This window comes from Sminthopsis crassicaudata, chromosome 4 (assembly GCF_048593235.1).
Source record: "Sminthopsis crassicaudata isolate SCR6 chromosome 4, ASM4859323v1, whole genome shotgun sequence".
NCBI lineage: Eukaryota > Metazoa > Chordata > Mammalia > Dasyuromorphia > Dasyuridae > Sminthopsis > Sminthopsis crassicaudata.
Window position 1 is genome coordinate 408,523,027 of NC_133620.1, and position 15,823 is coordinate 408,538,849.

A 15,823-nucleotide genomic window follows, 5' to 3' on the forward strand; every position below is an offset into this window, starting at 1 on the left:
CAGGAATTACCATATGAGTTTAAAGCAGCTCTTCAGGAAGCTATTTTAGGTTTACTTTAAGGCCCAGTGTTTTTTCAAGCTATCCATAGAGAAAGAAAATCAGCAAGCCACATCTGGTTCTTATATGCTCTATGGGTCAGCTAGATGACACGTGGATAGAGTATTGGGTCTAGGGTCAAAAAGACTTGCATGTATAATCCTGTCTCAGACATTTACTACCCCAGGGAAAAGTGTTAGTGTCTGTCAGTTTTGCTTTCCCCATCTGTAAAATGGGAACAATAATAGCAACTACCTTCCAGGTTGTCATAAGGATCAAATGAGGTGAATGCATAAAATGTTTTGGAAAACAAAGTGATAAATGAAAGCTAGCTGCTATCAGAAATCATTATGGTCTCGAAGGAACACTGGGAAGTGAATGTAAATTGTTAGCACTACTGTCTATCTACCCAGGTTACTTATACCTTCGGAAGCTAATAATTAATGTGCAACAAGAAAATGGTATTTACACACATATATTATATCTAGGTTATATTGTAACACATGTAAAATGTATGGGATTACCTGCCATCGGGGGGAGGGAGTGGAGGGAGGGAGGGGATAATTTGGAAAAATGAATAAAAAAATAAAAAAATTTAAAAAAAAATCATTATGGTCTCTTAGAAATCTAACATATGGTCCCTTAGAGGTATGTGTATGTGTATGTGTATGTGTATGCATATGAATCTTTAAGTAAACATGGGTGGGTAAACCTTTAGTTAAATTTCTTGTTTAAAAAATTATTTAAATTAGTGTGCTTCTGAAAGTCAAGATGGCAGGATAAGTAGTAAACTGCTATACCTCTCACATATTCACTTCCAACCAACCATAAAATAGCACCATAAAACAAGTTCTGCACCAGCAAAATCAGCAAAAAGATAGAGTGATAAAATCTTTTAGTCCCCCAAAATTGGAAAATTGGCAAGAAAGGTCCATCTCATTTGAATAAAAGGGGAGCACAATGCAGGACAGGAAGCATCCCAGCTAGTCAGTCGCAAGCCGCACCTCAGCCTTCCAGTGGGAGGTCCTGAAATCTAGTGCTGTGAAGTACCCCCCCTTGTGCCTCTGAATGGCTAGGGGAATCGGCAGGTGCCAGCTTGGAGAACTGCCCCAGGCAAACAGGAAACCTCCAATGGCCAGGCCTCCCTTTGCTTCAGCTTAGCCCCAGTGTATAGAATAAATTGAGTGAAAATTCTCTCATAAGGATGAGGCTTCCATGAATTATGACTTGAGACTTTGCAATAACAAGTTAAACTATGGCTAAAAAGCTGCCAAGAGTTGGATTGTCTTGAATGAACTTTCCCCTACTGTTTCCCATCAGTTCTTAATTATCTTTTAAGTACTTCTTTTAAAGGCAATTTATTCTTTTGTTTCTGGGATAGAGTTCTGTGTTTAGAGTATAAGCCTGAACTCCCCCAGAAAATGGGAGAAAAGGTTAAAGTGGGCAGGGAAGGCTTTTGTTCTATTTAATCTTGTGTTTTGCAATTTGTGCTTTGCACTTCTTTTACTGACAAATACCTTTTCATACAGGAGTTGCCCTTTCTCAAGAAAGGTCTTAATAAACCCCTTTTTTGCTTTTCTTACTCTGAGAGTCTCTGATTGTTTTCATGGCCAAGGCTGTCCCACACATCAGGCAAATAGATAGATAGACACCAATCCTATCAGTGTCTAAGCAAATAGGCAACTACCAGCCCTAGGCCAACCACATGCTTCTGTGTAGCCCTAGGGAAACAGAAACACTCTATTAGCCTGGGCCCCAGCACCAGGATCCTGGATCAGCACCAGGTAAGACTCCTACTGCCCCCACCACACTCCCTCAGCACAGCACCAGAAAGGAGGTTCTCCCAATGAGCCTAAGGAACATCAGTGCAGCACAGGTAAACAGCCCCGGCACAAGAAACCTGAAACAGTGCCCCTTCCACACTGGGAGCAGAGTTAAATTTGTTTTTAGAGCTTAAATTTAAAAGAAAGTAAAAGAGCCTCTCCCTCCTCCCCACCCCCCCAAAAAAAAGAGAAAAAAAAAAAAGAAAGAAAATAAAATCTGACTATAGCTAATCTAACAGGGAAGATCGACACAAACTCAGAAGAGAACAATACTGTCAAAACACCTATGGGAAAAGCCTGGAAGAAAAATGGGAATTGGCCTTAAGTCCAGAAAGAAGTCATGGAAGCACTCAAAAATAATCTTAAAAAATCATATAAGACAGATACAAAAAAAAGGGGGGGGAATGAAAGTGATATAAAAGAATTTAGAAAAAGAAAACAACCACTTAATAGAATTGGCCAAATGGAAAAGGAGATTAAAAAATTCATTGGAAAAAAAAAAAAAAAACAACTCCTTAAAAAGTAGAACTGGCCAAATGGAAAAGGAAGTATAAAAATTAGCTGAGGAAAACAACTCCTTAAAAGTTAGAACTGGGCATATGAAAGCTAATGACTGTTAGACATAAAGAATCAAACAAATTCAAAAGAATAAAAAAACAGGAAAAATGTAAAATACTTCATTAGGAAAACACCCAACAAATCAGGAAGAATGATCCAGGAAAAACAACGGCAGAATCAGTGGACTACCTGAAAGCCATAATCAAAAGGAAGACCTGGACATTATCTTTCAAGAAAATATCAAGGAAAATTACCTGATATCCTGGAATGAAAGGGCAAAATAGGTATCAAAGAATCCATAAATAAATTCAGGAAAGAGAGTCCAAAATAAAATCTCCAAAGAATATTATAGTTAAATTACAGAACTATTAGATCAAGGTAAAAATATTTCAAATGGCCAGAAAGAAACAAATCAAATACTGGAAAGCAACAATCAGGATTACACAAGATTTAGAAGCTGCAACATTAAAGGATTGGAAGTGAAGGAACGTGATATTCTGAAGCTATTCTGAAAAGCAAAAGAGCTAGGACAACAAACTACAATCACCTACCCTGCAAAATTAAGAATAATGTCTCAAGGGAAAGAATGGTCATTAAGTTAAATGGAAAAATTTCAAGTTCTCACAAGAAGACCAAAATTGAACAATTTGATCACTAACATCAAGACCTACAAGAAGCCTAAAAAGATAAAGACAGAGAGAGACAGAGAGAGAGAGAATGAGAGAGAGAGAGAGAGAGACAGAGAGAGAGACAGAGAGAGAGAGAATGAGAGAGAGAGAGAGAGAATGAGAGAGAAAGAGAGAGAGAATGAGAGAGAGAGAGACAGAGAGAGAGACACAGAGAGAGAATGAGAGAGAGACACAGAAAGAGAGACAGAGAGAGAGAATGAGAGAGAGAGAGAATGAGAGAGAGAGAGACAGAGACAGAGAGAGAGACAGAGAGAGAGAGAATGAGAGAGAGACAGAGAGAGAGAGAAAGACAGAGAGAGAGACAGAGAGAGAGAAAAGAGAGAGAGAGAGAATGAGAGAGAGAGAGAATGAGAGAGAGAGAGAGAATGAGAGAGAGAGAGAGAGAATGAGAGAGAGAGAGAGAGAGAGAGAATGAGAGAGAGACACACAGAGAGAGACAGAGAGAGAGAGAATGAGAGAGAGAGAGAGACAGAGAGAGAATGAGAGAGAGAGAGAGAATGAGAGAGAGAGAGAATGAGAGAGAGAGAGAGAATGAGAGAGAGAGAGAGAGAATGAGAGAGAGAGAGAGAGAGAGAGAATGAGAGAGAGACACACAGAGAGAGACAGAGAGAGAGAGAATGAGAGAGAGAGAGAGAGAGAGAGAGAGAGAGAGAGAATGAGAGAGAGAGAGAATGAGAGAGAGAGAGAGAGAGAATGAGAGAGAGAGAGAGAGAGAGAGAGAATGAGAGAGAGACACACAGAGAGAGACAGAGAGAGAGAGAATGAGAGAGAGAGAGAGAGAGAGATAGAGAGAGAGAGAGAGAGAATGAGAGAGAGAGATTGAGATTCCGTGGAGTTGAATTTTTTTACACCCCTGTATAGGAAGATGTTAATTCTTAAAAATTGTATTAGTAATAGTATGATTAGAAGGAATATACATAGAGAGAGGGTACAGTTTTAAAGTAAATTGGAGGGAATAACATAAAAAATAATTAAGGGATGAGAAAGGGGAGTACATTGGTTGCAGAAAGGAGAAAGAGGTAGAATGGAGTAAATTATTTCACATGAAGAAGCACAAAGCATTTATTACAGTGGAGTGAAAGAAGGGAAGTAGGGCAATGGGTGTCACTTGACTCTCTCATCAGTATTTGTAAAGCGCTGAAACTCTTGAGTTAATGCACTGAGGTCAGACAACCCAGCACTTAAGACTAATTACTGATTGGACAATGCTCTAAGCATATGCTTGGAAAATGGCCCTTCCCACTATTCTGTGCTGGCTCGATAATTGGTGTATATAGAGAATTGCAGGAGGGAGTAGGGGGTGGAGTAAGGCTAGCTAGAGTCACTTCTGGGTGGGAGATGAGGAGGAGAGGTCCCAGACATCCTTCATGTCCATCCAATTCACTCCTATCCCTAAAGACCAAGGACTTTTTGTTCATCCTGACTCCAGCTAATTCTAAGGCATCCAGGGTGCTAACTTGGTCTTCACAAGTATTGGCTCAAAGAGGGATTGATATACACAATGAGTTAAATACAGAAATACGTTACCTGACTGGAAAGTAGGAGATAGGAGATTAAGTAAAGGTGGGAAAGTAGAGGGGGGGACTAACAGAAGAGAAGTCAGAAAAGAGGAAAGGGAAAAATTATGTAAACGTGTCCCTTTTAATCTTTTGGGGGGGAAGGAACCTTTGGGGTTCCCTCCTGGGTCTCAAATCCTCCCAGCCTCTGGGAGGGGCCACACCCATGGAAACTCCTAGATAAGTAATCTCATTCAATTGGAAATCTCAGCTGAACAGCTCTGGAGCTCAGGACCAGGACAAACCCAATAAAACTCAAGGTCTGTCAATCCATCTCTGCTAATTCCTAATCGGGAGTTTGCCTGCTAAGAAAGCTTTCTTAACATAAATAAACCCATTCTTGCCACAAACCTTGTAAAAGGAGATAGAGAACAGGAGGAAAAAAAATAGGATTGAGGGAAATATACAGTTAGAAATCCTAACTGTGAATGTGAATGGGATGAACTTTCTCATAAAATGGAAAGAGAATGGATCAAAAACCAGAATCCTACAATATGTTGTTTATAAGAAACACACTTGAAGCAGAAAGATACACATAAAGTAAAAGTGAGGGAATGAAACAGAATCTATTAGATAATTTTGATTTTTTAAATTAAAAAGCATTTGCACAAACAAAACTAATTAAAAAAAAAAAGAGAGATTAGGAGAAAAACAGAAAGCTGGGAGACAATCTTTACAGCAAATGTCCAGGATAAAGGCTTCATTTCTCAAATCTATTGAGAACTGGGGGGCAGCTGGGTGGCGCAATGGATAGAGCACCAACCTTAAAAGTCAGGAGGACCTGAGTTCAAATGTGACCTCAGACACTTAATACTTCCCAGCTATGTGACCCTGAACAAGTCACTTATCCCCAATTGCCTCAGCAAAAAATATACATATTGAGAACTGAGTCAAATTTATAAGAATACAAATCATTCCCCAATTGATAAATGGTCAAAGAATATAAACAGGCAGTTTTCACATGAAGAATCAAAACTATCCATAGGCATATAAAAAAGAACTCTAAATCTGATTTCTGTGGAACTACCTCATACCTACCAGATTGGTTAATATGGAAGAAAGGATAGGGCAACCAACTGGGCATACCCTTTGATCCGGCAAAACCACTCCCAAGATTTGTGTGACAGATTATAAAAAAGGGAAAAGGACTTACATCTGCAGACATATTTATAGCAGCCCTTTACGTGGTGGCAAAATATTAGAAACTAAGGGGATGCCCATCTACTAGGGAATGGCTGAACAAGTCGGGGTATGTGCATAAGAAATGATGAGCAAGCAAATTTTAGAAAAACAAGGAAAGACTTGCAGGAAGGGATCCAAAGTGAAATAAGCAAAACCAAGGAACATTGTACACAGTATCAGCAACACTGTGTCATGATCAACTCTGAATGATTCAGCTTTTCTCAGTAACACAATGATCTAAGACAAAAGGATTCAAGAAGGAAAATACTACCCAAATCCAGAGAAAATTGATGAACTCTGAATGCAGATTGAAGCACTTTTTTTAAAATTTACTTTATTGTTTTTATGGGTTTTTTTTCTTTTTGATCTATTTCTTCTTTTGCAAATGTGACTACTATGGAAATGTGTTTTACATGATAGCACATCAAATCACTATAGGCAATTTTAAGAAAAGTCTTTGGATCAATATGACTAAGATGACATATAATAGGAATGAATGTAAAGTCCTAAACTTGAGTTCAAAAAAAATCAACACAACTATAAGAACCATGTCTAGAAAGAAGTTTTTTTTGTTACAATAATTTTTTTTAATCCAGAGATTTTAGTGGGCTACAAGCTCAAGAAGAGGCAACAGTATAATATGGTGGTGGAATTTTAGATGATACTAAGAGAAACATATTGTTTAGAACTAGTGAGTGAATGAGTCAATCAAGAAGAATTTATTAAGCACCTACTATGTGCCAGGAGCCACATGTGCTAAGCTCCTCAGGAATGCAGACTCTTATTAGAGAGACAAATGAAAACAATTAGGCACGAAGACGATGTATATAGGGGAAATTGGAGATACCCTCTGTACTTTGCCCTGATCAGAGTGCAAATTTGAAATACAGTATTCATGTTTTTCAGTGCCACATTTGAGGAAGAATACTGATGAACTAATGAGTTTTCAGAGGAAGAATAATAGATGGCTAAAAAGTTTCAATCATATCATATATGTCTCAATTGGAAGAATATTTAATCTGGAGAAGAGAAGAATTAGGGGAACCTGCTATACATGTTGAATTATATTGAATAATGAATAAAATTTCTCCCATTAGGCATTGTCACCTGGTCATGAAGTACAAATTATGTCACAAGACTGAAGAAATAGGTTCTGTCCGTTTTCAGAAAAGAAAAAGAAAAAGGTCAAAAGGGAAAACAAAGATTCTTATTGGACAAAAGCTGTCCAGTTCTTCCCAGGAGATGTTTGGTCAAAGGAAAGGTTCAGGCAGATCTTATTAAAAGCTACTGTCACTGAATAATAGCCATTTGTCACCTGGATACACTTATATCCATCAATGACTCAATGAAGACACAGGTTTTACAAGTTATAATGAGCCTAGCAGTGCATATACTGGGCACCATTAACAATACAAAAGAAGTACATGATGTGGTTCTTGTCTGTAAATCTAATTGTAATCTAGCATCAGTTACAGATCCAGTAACAAATGCAATATAATGACATAGTCATGTAGGATGGGTGTCAGGTTTCCCCAGATGATGTAATTTTTCCCCCTGAGGCAATTGGGATTAAGTGACTTGCCCAGGGTCACACAGTCTGAGATCGGATTTGAACTCGAGTCCTCCTGATTTCAGGGCCACTGCGCCACCTAGCTACCCCGACAATGCAATTTAAAAAAAAAATTTTTTTATATCTGATATTTTATTTTTCCCCAGTTACATTTAAAACAAATTTTTACATTTGTTTTTAAAACTTTGAGTTCCAGATTCTCTTTCTTCCTCACCATCTTTACTCTCCCCCATTAAGAAAATACATGTGAAGTTGTGCAACATATTTCCATAAAAGTCATGTTGTGAAAGTAAACACAGATCTCCCTCCCCTAAAAAAAAAAAAAAAAAAAAAAAAAAAAGTATGTATCAATCTATTCAGACATAATCAGTTCTTTCTCTGGGTATGGCATTTTTCATCATAAGTCCATAGTAGTCATGGATCATTGTGTTACTGAGAACAGCAAAGTCATTCACACATGATCATTCCAGAATACTGCTATTACTTTGCACACAATACATTTCAATTTGCTTGAGTTCATGGAGGACTTTCCAAGTTTTTCTGAGATAATCATGCTCATCAGACAATGTGATTTTGTAAAAACATTTCCTGAACCAGGGCTTCTTAAACTTTTTTCACTCGCGAGTCCTAAAGTTTTACATGAAACTGGGTATACAAGTATATAAAATAGTTATACGAACCAAATTATTTACTGATAATAAACCATGATTTTGCAACCTACGCATTCAGTTAGTTAAAAGACCTCATAGGGGAACCCGCAATTTAAGAAACTGAGTCTGAGGTCATAGATGGAGAGCTGAAAGGAACCTTAGAAGTTAATCAATAAGCATTTATGAAGTAACTACTACATGCCAGGCATTGTTTTAAGTTCTGGGAATATAAAGAAAGGCAAAAGACAGGCTCTGCTCTTGAGGAGCTCACATTATATACTGAGGGAGACAACATGAAAACAACCATGTTCAAGTGAGCTACATATAGGATAAATTGGATATAACCAAGAGAGGGAAAACACTAGAATTAAGGGGAATTGGGAAAGGCTTCCTGTAGAAGGTGGAATTTTAGCTGGGACTAGAAGGGGGCTGGGGAAGCCAAGAGGCAGAGGTGAGGAGGAAAAGAATGTGAGACCTGGGAAAGTCAGACTGTGTCCAAAGTTAACAGCTGGCATATGCTGCTGCAGGAAAAGCCAGGAGGCCAGTGACACTGGATAACAGAGTGTGTGTGTAGGCGGGGAATTGAAGAGAGTGTAAGTGGGGGGAGAGACTAGTTATGAAAAACTTTCCATGTCAAAGGTTTTTATATTTGATCCTGAAGAAGCCACAGGAGTTTGCTGAATAAGGAGTTGCAGGTGACTTGGTCAGATCTGTGCTTTGGGAAGGCCACCCAATCCCATCTTCTCATTTCACAGTAAGAGATATCAGGAAATTTCCCCTGAGTCACATCGCCAATAAGTGTCTGAGATGAGAATGGAGCCCAGGTCTTCCTGCATTCAATCTGGTGTCCTATTGATTACATCACATTGACTCTCAAGAGACTAAAATATCATTGCCAAGATAGTACATCTAAACTCCATTGTGAAGACAACACATCTTCATTACAACATTGTTGGTCTAGTCCATCAGATTTATTTCAATTCAATTCAACCCAACAAGCATTTATCAAGGACCTGTTTTGTGTCAGGCACTGTGCTAGGCAAAGACAAAAACAAAAATGAAAAAGGTAATAAGCAGTTTGAGAGAGAAAGTGTCAGCAATTGAGAAGTGATACATTGCACAGTCAATAGAGTGAGGACCCAAAATCTAGAGTCAGAAAAATGAGAGTTCATCTACTGCTTTAAATTCTTATGAGCTGTGTGACCCTAGGCAAGTCACTTAAAATGGGGATAATAAATAAACTTTCTTCAAAAAATGGTTGCTTAAAGTGAGATATTTGTAAAGTGCTTCACAAATCTTAGCAATCTATATAAATGTTAGTTATTATTATTATTCTTAGAGCTAGACTTCTGTACTGCTACTCCACTTCTTCCTCTTTGACCCAAAACACTAACAGGCAGAGATATTTCATATAGATAATAACGACGTGTAATCCCAAAATGCCTTGTATTTGGTTTCACGGTACATTGCATGGTCTTTCCCCCATAGATGTATTTGCCTGATCGAGGTTTGCTTAGGCTAACATTAAAAATAGCTGGCATTCCTTAAGCACATTCCAACTGGGTGGTGGTGGGAATATGACCCAGAGTGTGCTAGGTTGGGGAGAGTGGCTAGTCCCAAAACACAACATGGCAAAGCTCAAACCTCTGCCTGTGATAAGTTGTAATTAAGCTAAGCACACTGAGTAGATAATAAATGAAGTAGGTACAGGTTTATGAAGTTTGTAACCAATGTTTTAACTAGGTCTCTATATTAACTGAGTCCACAACAGGCAAAAACAGCTCATAAACAAATGTTCTATTTATCCCTCAGTCATAAAGCGGGGAAGGGGAGGTGAAAGTTGGTTAAAGTAAACTTTTATGCCTTGCTCATGGATATTTTCACATGAAAGTTTTCTTTAATCTTGGCTTCCTGGTATGAAATTCAAGATTTTGTAATCTGAATATACTGTGAAATTTTTAAATACTGTGAACTCTAGACAAGGTTTCATATGTTCCAGGAACAACCTCTAAACTAAACAAAAAAAATGATAACGTTTCAAACTCAAGAATAATCAGAAGGGTAACTAATGAATTTTCTAATTATCCTCCCTTGCTTAAAGTTACTGTGTGTGTGTGCCTCTGTGTGTCTGTATATGTATTGAAGGAGCTGGACATGTTTAACTTGGAAAGAAAGATATGGCAGAACATGATATGCTTATTGAATTAGTTAAAGATCAAACTGAATTAATAAACAAATATATTTATATATACAAACATACCCCATACATTGGTAACATGTTTATTTATTGCAGATCTGACCACTCAATTCTTCCTTGATCAGTGACATTGGTTGGGGAGAGAATTTGTTGGGGATGAGGAGAAATCCTTAGAAACTGTTCAATAGCACATGGATAAACTAATGGAGTACTTCCAGACTGCATCTGTTTCTGAATAGTCTCAAGGTCTTTCTTCCTATCCCAGGACACTGCAGCCTAATCAGTGGCTCAGAGTATTTTTTTTTTATTTCCTGGAGAGAAAGAGTAAGTGGGAAAAGACAGAGAGGGTTGTGTGGGGCATACACAGGAGCATTTTGAAGCTAGCTCAAACCACTTAAAGGCTGGTTGTCTAATTTTCAATGTGAGCGTTTACCCTTAAAAAAAAAATCAGCAAATGCCTCAAATCACAGCACTGTATTGTTTTGTTCATTGACTTAACTTGAAAGAGTCCTGGAGAACATAACGCAGATTAAACTTAATAGTGTGCCTGGTTTTCTGGAGAGCCAGATAGTAAACATTTTCCAGCATGTTCCTGAGCAGTCAGTGTTTCAGTGTTGGTAGGGAAAGCATCAAGGGCATAAAATGTCTGAGAACCCACAGCACAGCCACCTGAGGATGAAGCTGAGAGTGCGTCTTCAGGCGGTTCCAGAGTTACAGACTCTCAAGGGAAAAGGGCACCAGAGGCCATAGAATAAGGTCATCAATTCCCAAAGGAATCCTGGCTCCAGCATTCTTCTGAAGTGCTTCTCCAGCCTTCAGGCTTAAAAGCCATGCACTAGGAGCCTCACACTTAGTATTTGGGTGTCCCTGAGCACTTTACTTAACTACTGCCTGCCTCAGTTTCCTCATTTGTAAAATCAGGGCAGTTGGACTCAGTGGACTTTAAGGTCCCTTTTCCTGTCTGCCTCTGGAGGAGTGCCTACCTCCCTATCTGTTCTTTCTATCTTAGGGAGACAGAAAAATGCGACAAAAAAAATGAAAGAAGAAGAAGAAGAAGAAGGAGAAGAAGGAGAAGGAGAAGGAGAAGAAGAAGAAGAAGGAGGAAGAAGAAGGAAAGAAGAAGAAAAATGATATGGCTAACATTTACTTAGCACCTTGAGTAACCTCAAAGGTGCTTAGCACCTTTGTAAGCAAAGCATTTTACATATATCATTGGTCCAATGATTATATAAAGAAAATATTAATATAACAATGAAAAGAGCACTAGGTTCTGGGTTGAAAGGACTTGGGTTCAAATCCTACATTAGATACAATATTTGTGACTTTAGGCAATTCCCTCAATTTCCCTAGCCCTCATATCTAAAAGGAGAGGGTTGGACTAGATGGTTTCCAAGCTCTCTTACAGCTCCAGCTCTAGAGTCCCTGACCATGCCTGGCTGGGAGCTAGAGCAGTCACCTGCACACTATCAAACGCTAATCTTCTCCAGTGAAATGACCAAGCCAACCTGTCTGCCTTCCTTCCTTCCTTTCCCCCCTTCCCTTTCTCTCTTCCTTCTCTTTCCCTCCCTTCTTTCTTCCCTCCTTTTCTTCCTTTCTCATTTTACAAATAAAGAAACTGAGGCACTGTGTGAAGTGGTTTGCCCATTATCATTCAGATAGAAATATCTGAAACAGGTTTATGATCCAGGTCTACCTGACCTGAACTCCAGGATTCTGTCCATTGCTTTTGAAATCCAGAACCATGTCTATTTTGGTTCCTTTCTTTACTGAGTAGTATATGCCTTCCTTCTGCAGTGAAAATGGATCTCTAAGCTGGAAGCCCATGCTGTTGGCTAAGGGAATCTCTTGTATCTACTTTCCAGGGTGTTCCTTAGTATAAGTACATTATGGAGAACTTCAAGGACTCACCTCCATGTACTGATTAAACAGGCGCAGGGTACGGTCTGTGAAGTTGAAGACATTCCTCCAGCCAAAGTGTATAGTGTCTTTAAGCTGACCCTGCTGAGGCCCATTAGAAAGAAAGTTGAGAATGACTTCAACTGTGATTCCTTCTCCATCGAGCTGTCTGTTCACAAAGTTTTTCACTGTTGGATTCTCCAGAGTATCCTAAGTAAGGAATAGGAAAAGTATGTTGGGAATTTCTATAGCAATTTTCCACTTATATTCTAGATTTTTATATAGATGGGACTTTAGAGGACCTCCAATTTAAAACTCTCACTTTATTGATGAGGAAACTGAAGCTCAGAAAAATGGTGTGACTTGGCCAAAGTCATGTAAGTAGAAATTATCACTGGGGGCATGAATCAAGATCACACACATGACATAAAAGGACTTTCTTACAACTTTAAGAATGACTTTTTTCTTTCTTCTCTCTACCTTTTTCTTTTTCTCTTCCTTCTTCCTCCCTTCCATTCTTTTATTCTTTCTTCCTTCCCTCATTATTTTTTCTTTGTTCCTTCCTCCCTTTCTTTTCTTCTTCTTTTCTTTTTTCTGTACCCCTACTACCTCTGTGCTAGTTCTCATTTCTCCCCAGTTCACAGTGTTTAGGGACAGAGATATCCAAGCCCTTTACCAAGTAAGCAAATTTTATTCTAGATTTTAGCAGGCAGACTTAACTCACTGTATGCCCATGAGAATTTTACGCCAAAACCTTCCATAAGCAGATCAATCAACACCCAGGTACCAGATGCTGCCCACAATGTGATAAATCTTCTAGAGATTTTCTCTGAGTAATTTTTTTTTCTCAACTCATCCAAATATAAGGGAATTGACAATCCTTTCCAGGCAGAGCTGGACACCTACAAAAACCAAGCCCTTTGCAGACGCAGCTGCCCCCCACCCCCACCCCAGACTTCCTTTGAGAGTGGCCAGATTGAACAGAAGCCTCTTCTGGGATGATTGAAGGCTTCTTGAGTCTTTATGAGTTAAGGCAAAGGCCTTAGGATTCCCCTCTCCATATGAACATTCCATTTGGATATTCCTTTGGCCTTCAATTCACAAATTTTCTTTCCAAAGTAGGAGACTTCAGCTGTATGCTCTTTAGTTTCATAAATCATAAGACCAGAGATCTAGAGCTGGAGACCAACCCCCTCGTTTAACAAATGAAGAAACAGGGAAGCTCAGTAGCTTGCCCAGAGTCCCACAGATGCTAAGGAGCTGAGGCAGGATTTCAGATCTTCCTTACACCTAGAGCTCTCTCCCTCTCTTTCTCTCCCTTCTGACTTCCCAAGCTTTCCTCAAGTCTCAGCAGAAGTCGTTTCTGCTCCTGCCTCCCTTAGTGCTTTCTCCTCTCTGTCTCCTGTCTGTACTCAGCTGTCTCCTTTTCTCTCCCCCATTAGACTGGGAGCTCCTCAAGAACAGCCCATCTTTTGCCTTTCTTTGTATCCCCAGCACTGAGCACAGTGCCTGGCACACAGTGGGTGCTTAATAAATGCTTGAAGGCTTGACTATGCCATGCTTCCTAGCCACACTCCCTAGATCCCACGCCATCACAGAGTTAGAGAGGAGGGCTATGCGCTTGCTATATTTTTGCCTTCATGCTAAAACCTGAGGAAGCCTTTCTTGTGAAATGCAGAGAATTTCATTCTCTTATCTGCTCCCCTCCCAGAGCTTCCCCCACATACTCGGATCATGGCCATCTGGGTGCTCTTGTCGAAGAAATGCCAGATCTGGGGCCCCACTTCTTCCCAAGCCTTGAGGAACTGTCGAACACGCGCCAGCTCTTCAAAAGTCGAGTTGGCCTGAGAAACAAGGAGAGACAGACAGACAGAGGAGCAAGGGCAGAAAAGGGAGAAAAAAGGGGGGCACGTGAGTCTGCTTTGTCCTTCCTAACATACCGCCGGGGCAGTTTCCCTCTCTCTTCTACACTGAGCTGAAGGTTCCTCCATCTGCTGAGGCTTCTCAGAGCAGCCTACCATTTCTCAGACACCGATAGAAACGGCTCCTCTCTTGTGTGCATGAGATGCTGACGGTGTCATTGTCTCCTGCACTCCATGAAAACTTGTGCTTTCCCTCTGTTAGTGAGCTGGTTCCTCCCCTTCCCTTCTCAATGCTGAGCCTCCTCAAGCAGCCAGGGCAGACTAATGGGCCATCTGACCTAGCTAACAGTGGGAATGGCGCACACTTCCATCAGAGAGAGAGCACAGGGGTCTGTCTGGGCGAGCTCATCACTGCTGGAGATTCTCAGCCTGGTATACTGGGGCAAGGACAATTGGGGTCCTGGAGGGGGACACGCCAAGAAACATCCCACCAGAAACAGAACAGAAAAAAAACAGAAGGAAAAAAGCATATCCTCTTGGGGGACCCAAGACAAGGAGGCATGAGGGTTGAAGAGAGAAGAGGCTTACATGCTTTAATATCTTATGAACAGCAGGAGAATCCGGAGTAAAAAGGATTTTCCCCATCAGCAAGGGCTTTGCTGCCCTCCAGGCTATTTTAGTTAAAGGGTTTGCTTCCATGTTCTGGATCAATGAATTACAAAAAGATGCTGCAAAGAGAGGAGACAGGGTTAATGGAGTGATCTCCCCTCTGTCCCAAAGCTTTTCACCAAGCACAATCATTATCATGGCCAAATCCCAGGCCCCATTCACTCAGAACTGGAGGACTGAACAAATAAACTAAACTAATAAGCTGGGCTCATACAATAACATGTTCATCATTAGGAAGTAACCAAATGCCCCAGGACAGCTCAATCAAGACTTTTTCACTGGAGATGAAAGCTGGGGCTTACCTGTTATATTTCTTTTCTTATTTTTTCTTTCTTTCTTTCTTCCTTTCTATTTTCTTTTCTTTTCTTTCTTTTTTTTTAATTTTTAAAAATCTTTATTTATTTATTTTATTTTTTTGCTGAGGCAATCAGGCATAAGTGACTTCCCCAGGGTCACACAGCTAGGAAGTATTAAATGTTTGAGGGCAGATTTGAACTCAGGTTCTCCTGACTTCAGGACTGGTGCTCTATCCACTGTACCCCCTAACTGCCCCCCTGATATATTTCTTACTTTAGAAGAGAAGAACTGAAAATATTGCTTATGATTAGGCTAAGAGGCAAAGGGCATTATTCCCCAAGAATAGGATGTACAGAGCCCAGGAAAAATACAAATAAATTCTCTGACAATTGAAGCCATCACTGATTTTTTTCCATCAGTTCTATGGTTCCCTTCCAAGCTTCTCTGAGCTGCCTTTTACCTATTGCCTGTGTATCTTGAAAGGATCTGGTTGTGTGGACCAAGTTCTCCTCCATTAGGAGGTAAGCTCCTTGAGGTAATAATAATTGGGGGCATTTTTCACCTTTCCTTGGAACTACCATATTTTCCACATCTCCTGTCACACAATAACTGCTTCCTGACTTGGCTTGACTCCATGCTGTTGTCAGTGTGGCAAGGCTGGCTTAAAGCTGACCCCTCTTCTACTGCCTTATTTTATTTTTTAGCTCATGCCAATCTGTTGTTACAAGAGCCGAGAAAGAAACAGTGAAGGGTGGGAACAGTTCCCTGGCAGGGCCTCGGCATCTAAAGAGTTAGACAAGGCTGCACACACACACATCTCCCTTGTATTGTGCTCCT

The 15,823-nt window shown here is 39.9% G+C and overlaps 1 protein-coding gene across 3 annotated transcripts in view; it reads right to left on the reverse strand.

Moving 5' to 3' along the window:
* The window catches only part of ABCA4 (ATP binding cassette subfamily A member 4), a 357,920-nt gene that overhangs the window by 99,072 nt on the left and 243,025 nt on the right, over positions 1–15,823 (reverse strand). For all 3 annotated transcript variants that reach the window (XM_074262732.1, XM_074262731.1, XM_074262733.1), the window contains 3 exons: positions 14,609–14,748; positions 13,886–14,002; positions 12,171–12,368 (listed from right to left, as the gene is read on the reverse strand). In XM_074262732.1, coding sequence (XP_074118833.1) covers positions 12,171–12,368; positions 13,886–14,002; positions 14,609–14,748 — 455 coding nt within the window. The remainder of the gene's footprint in view (positions 1–12,170; positions 12,369–13,885; positions 14,003–14,608; positions 14,749–15,823) is intronic.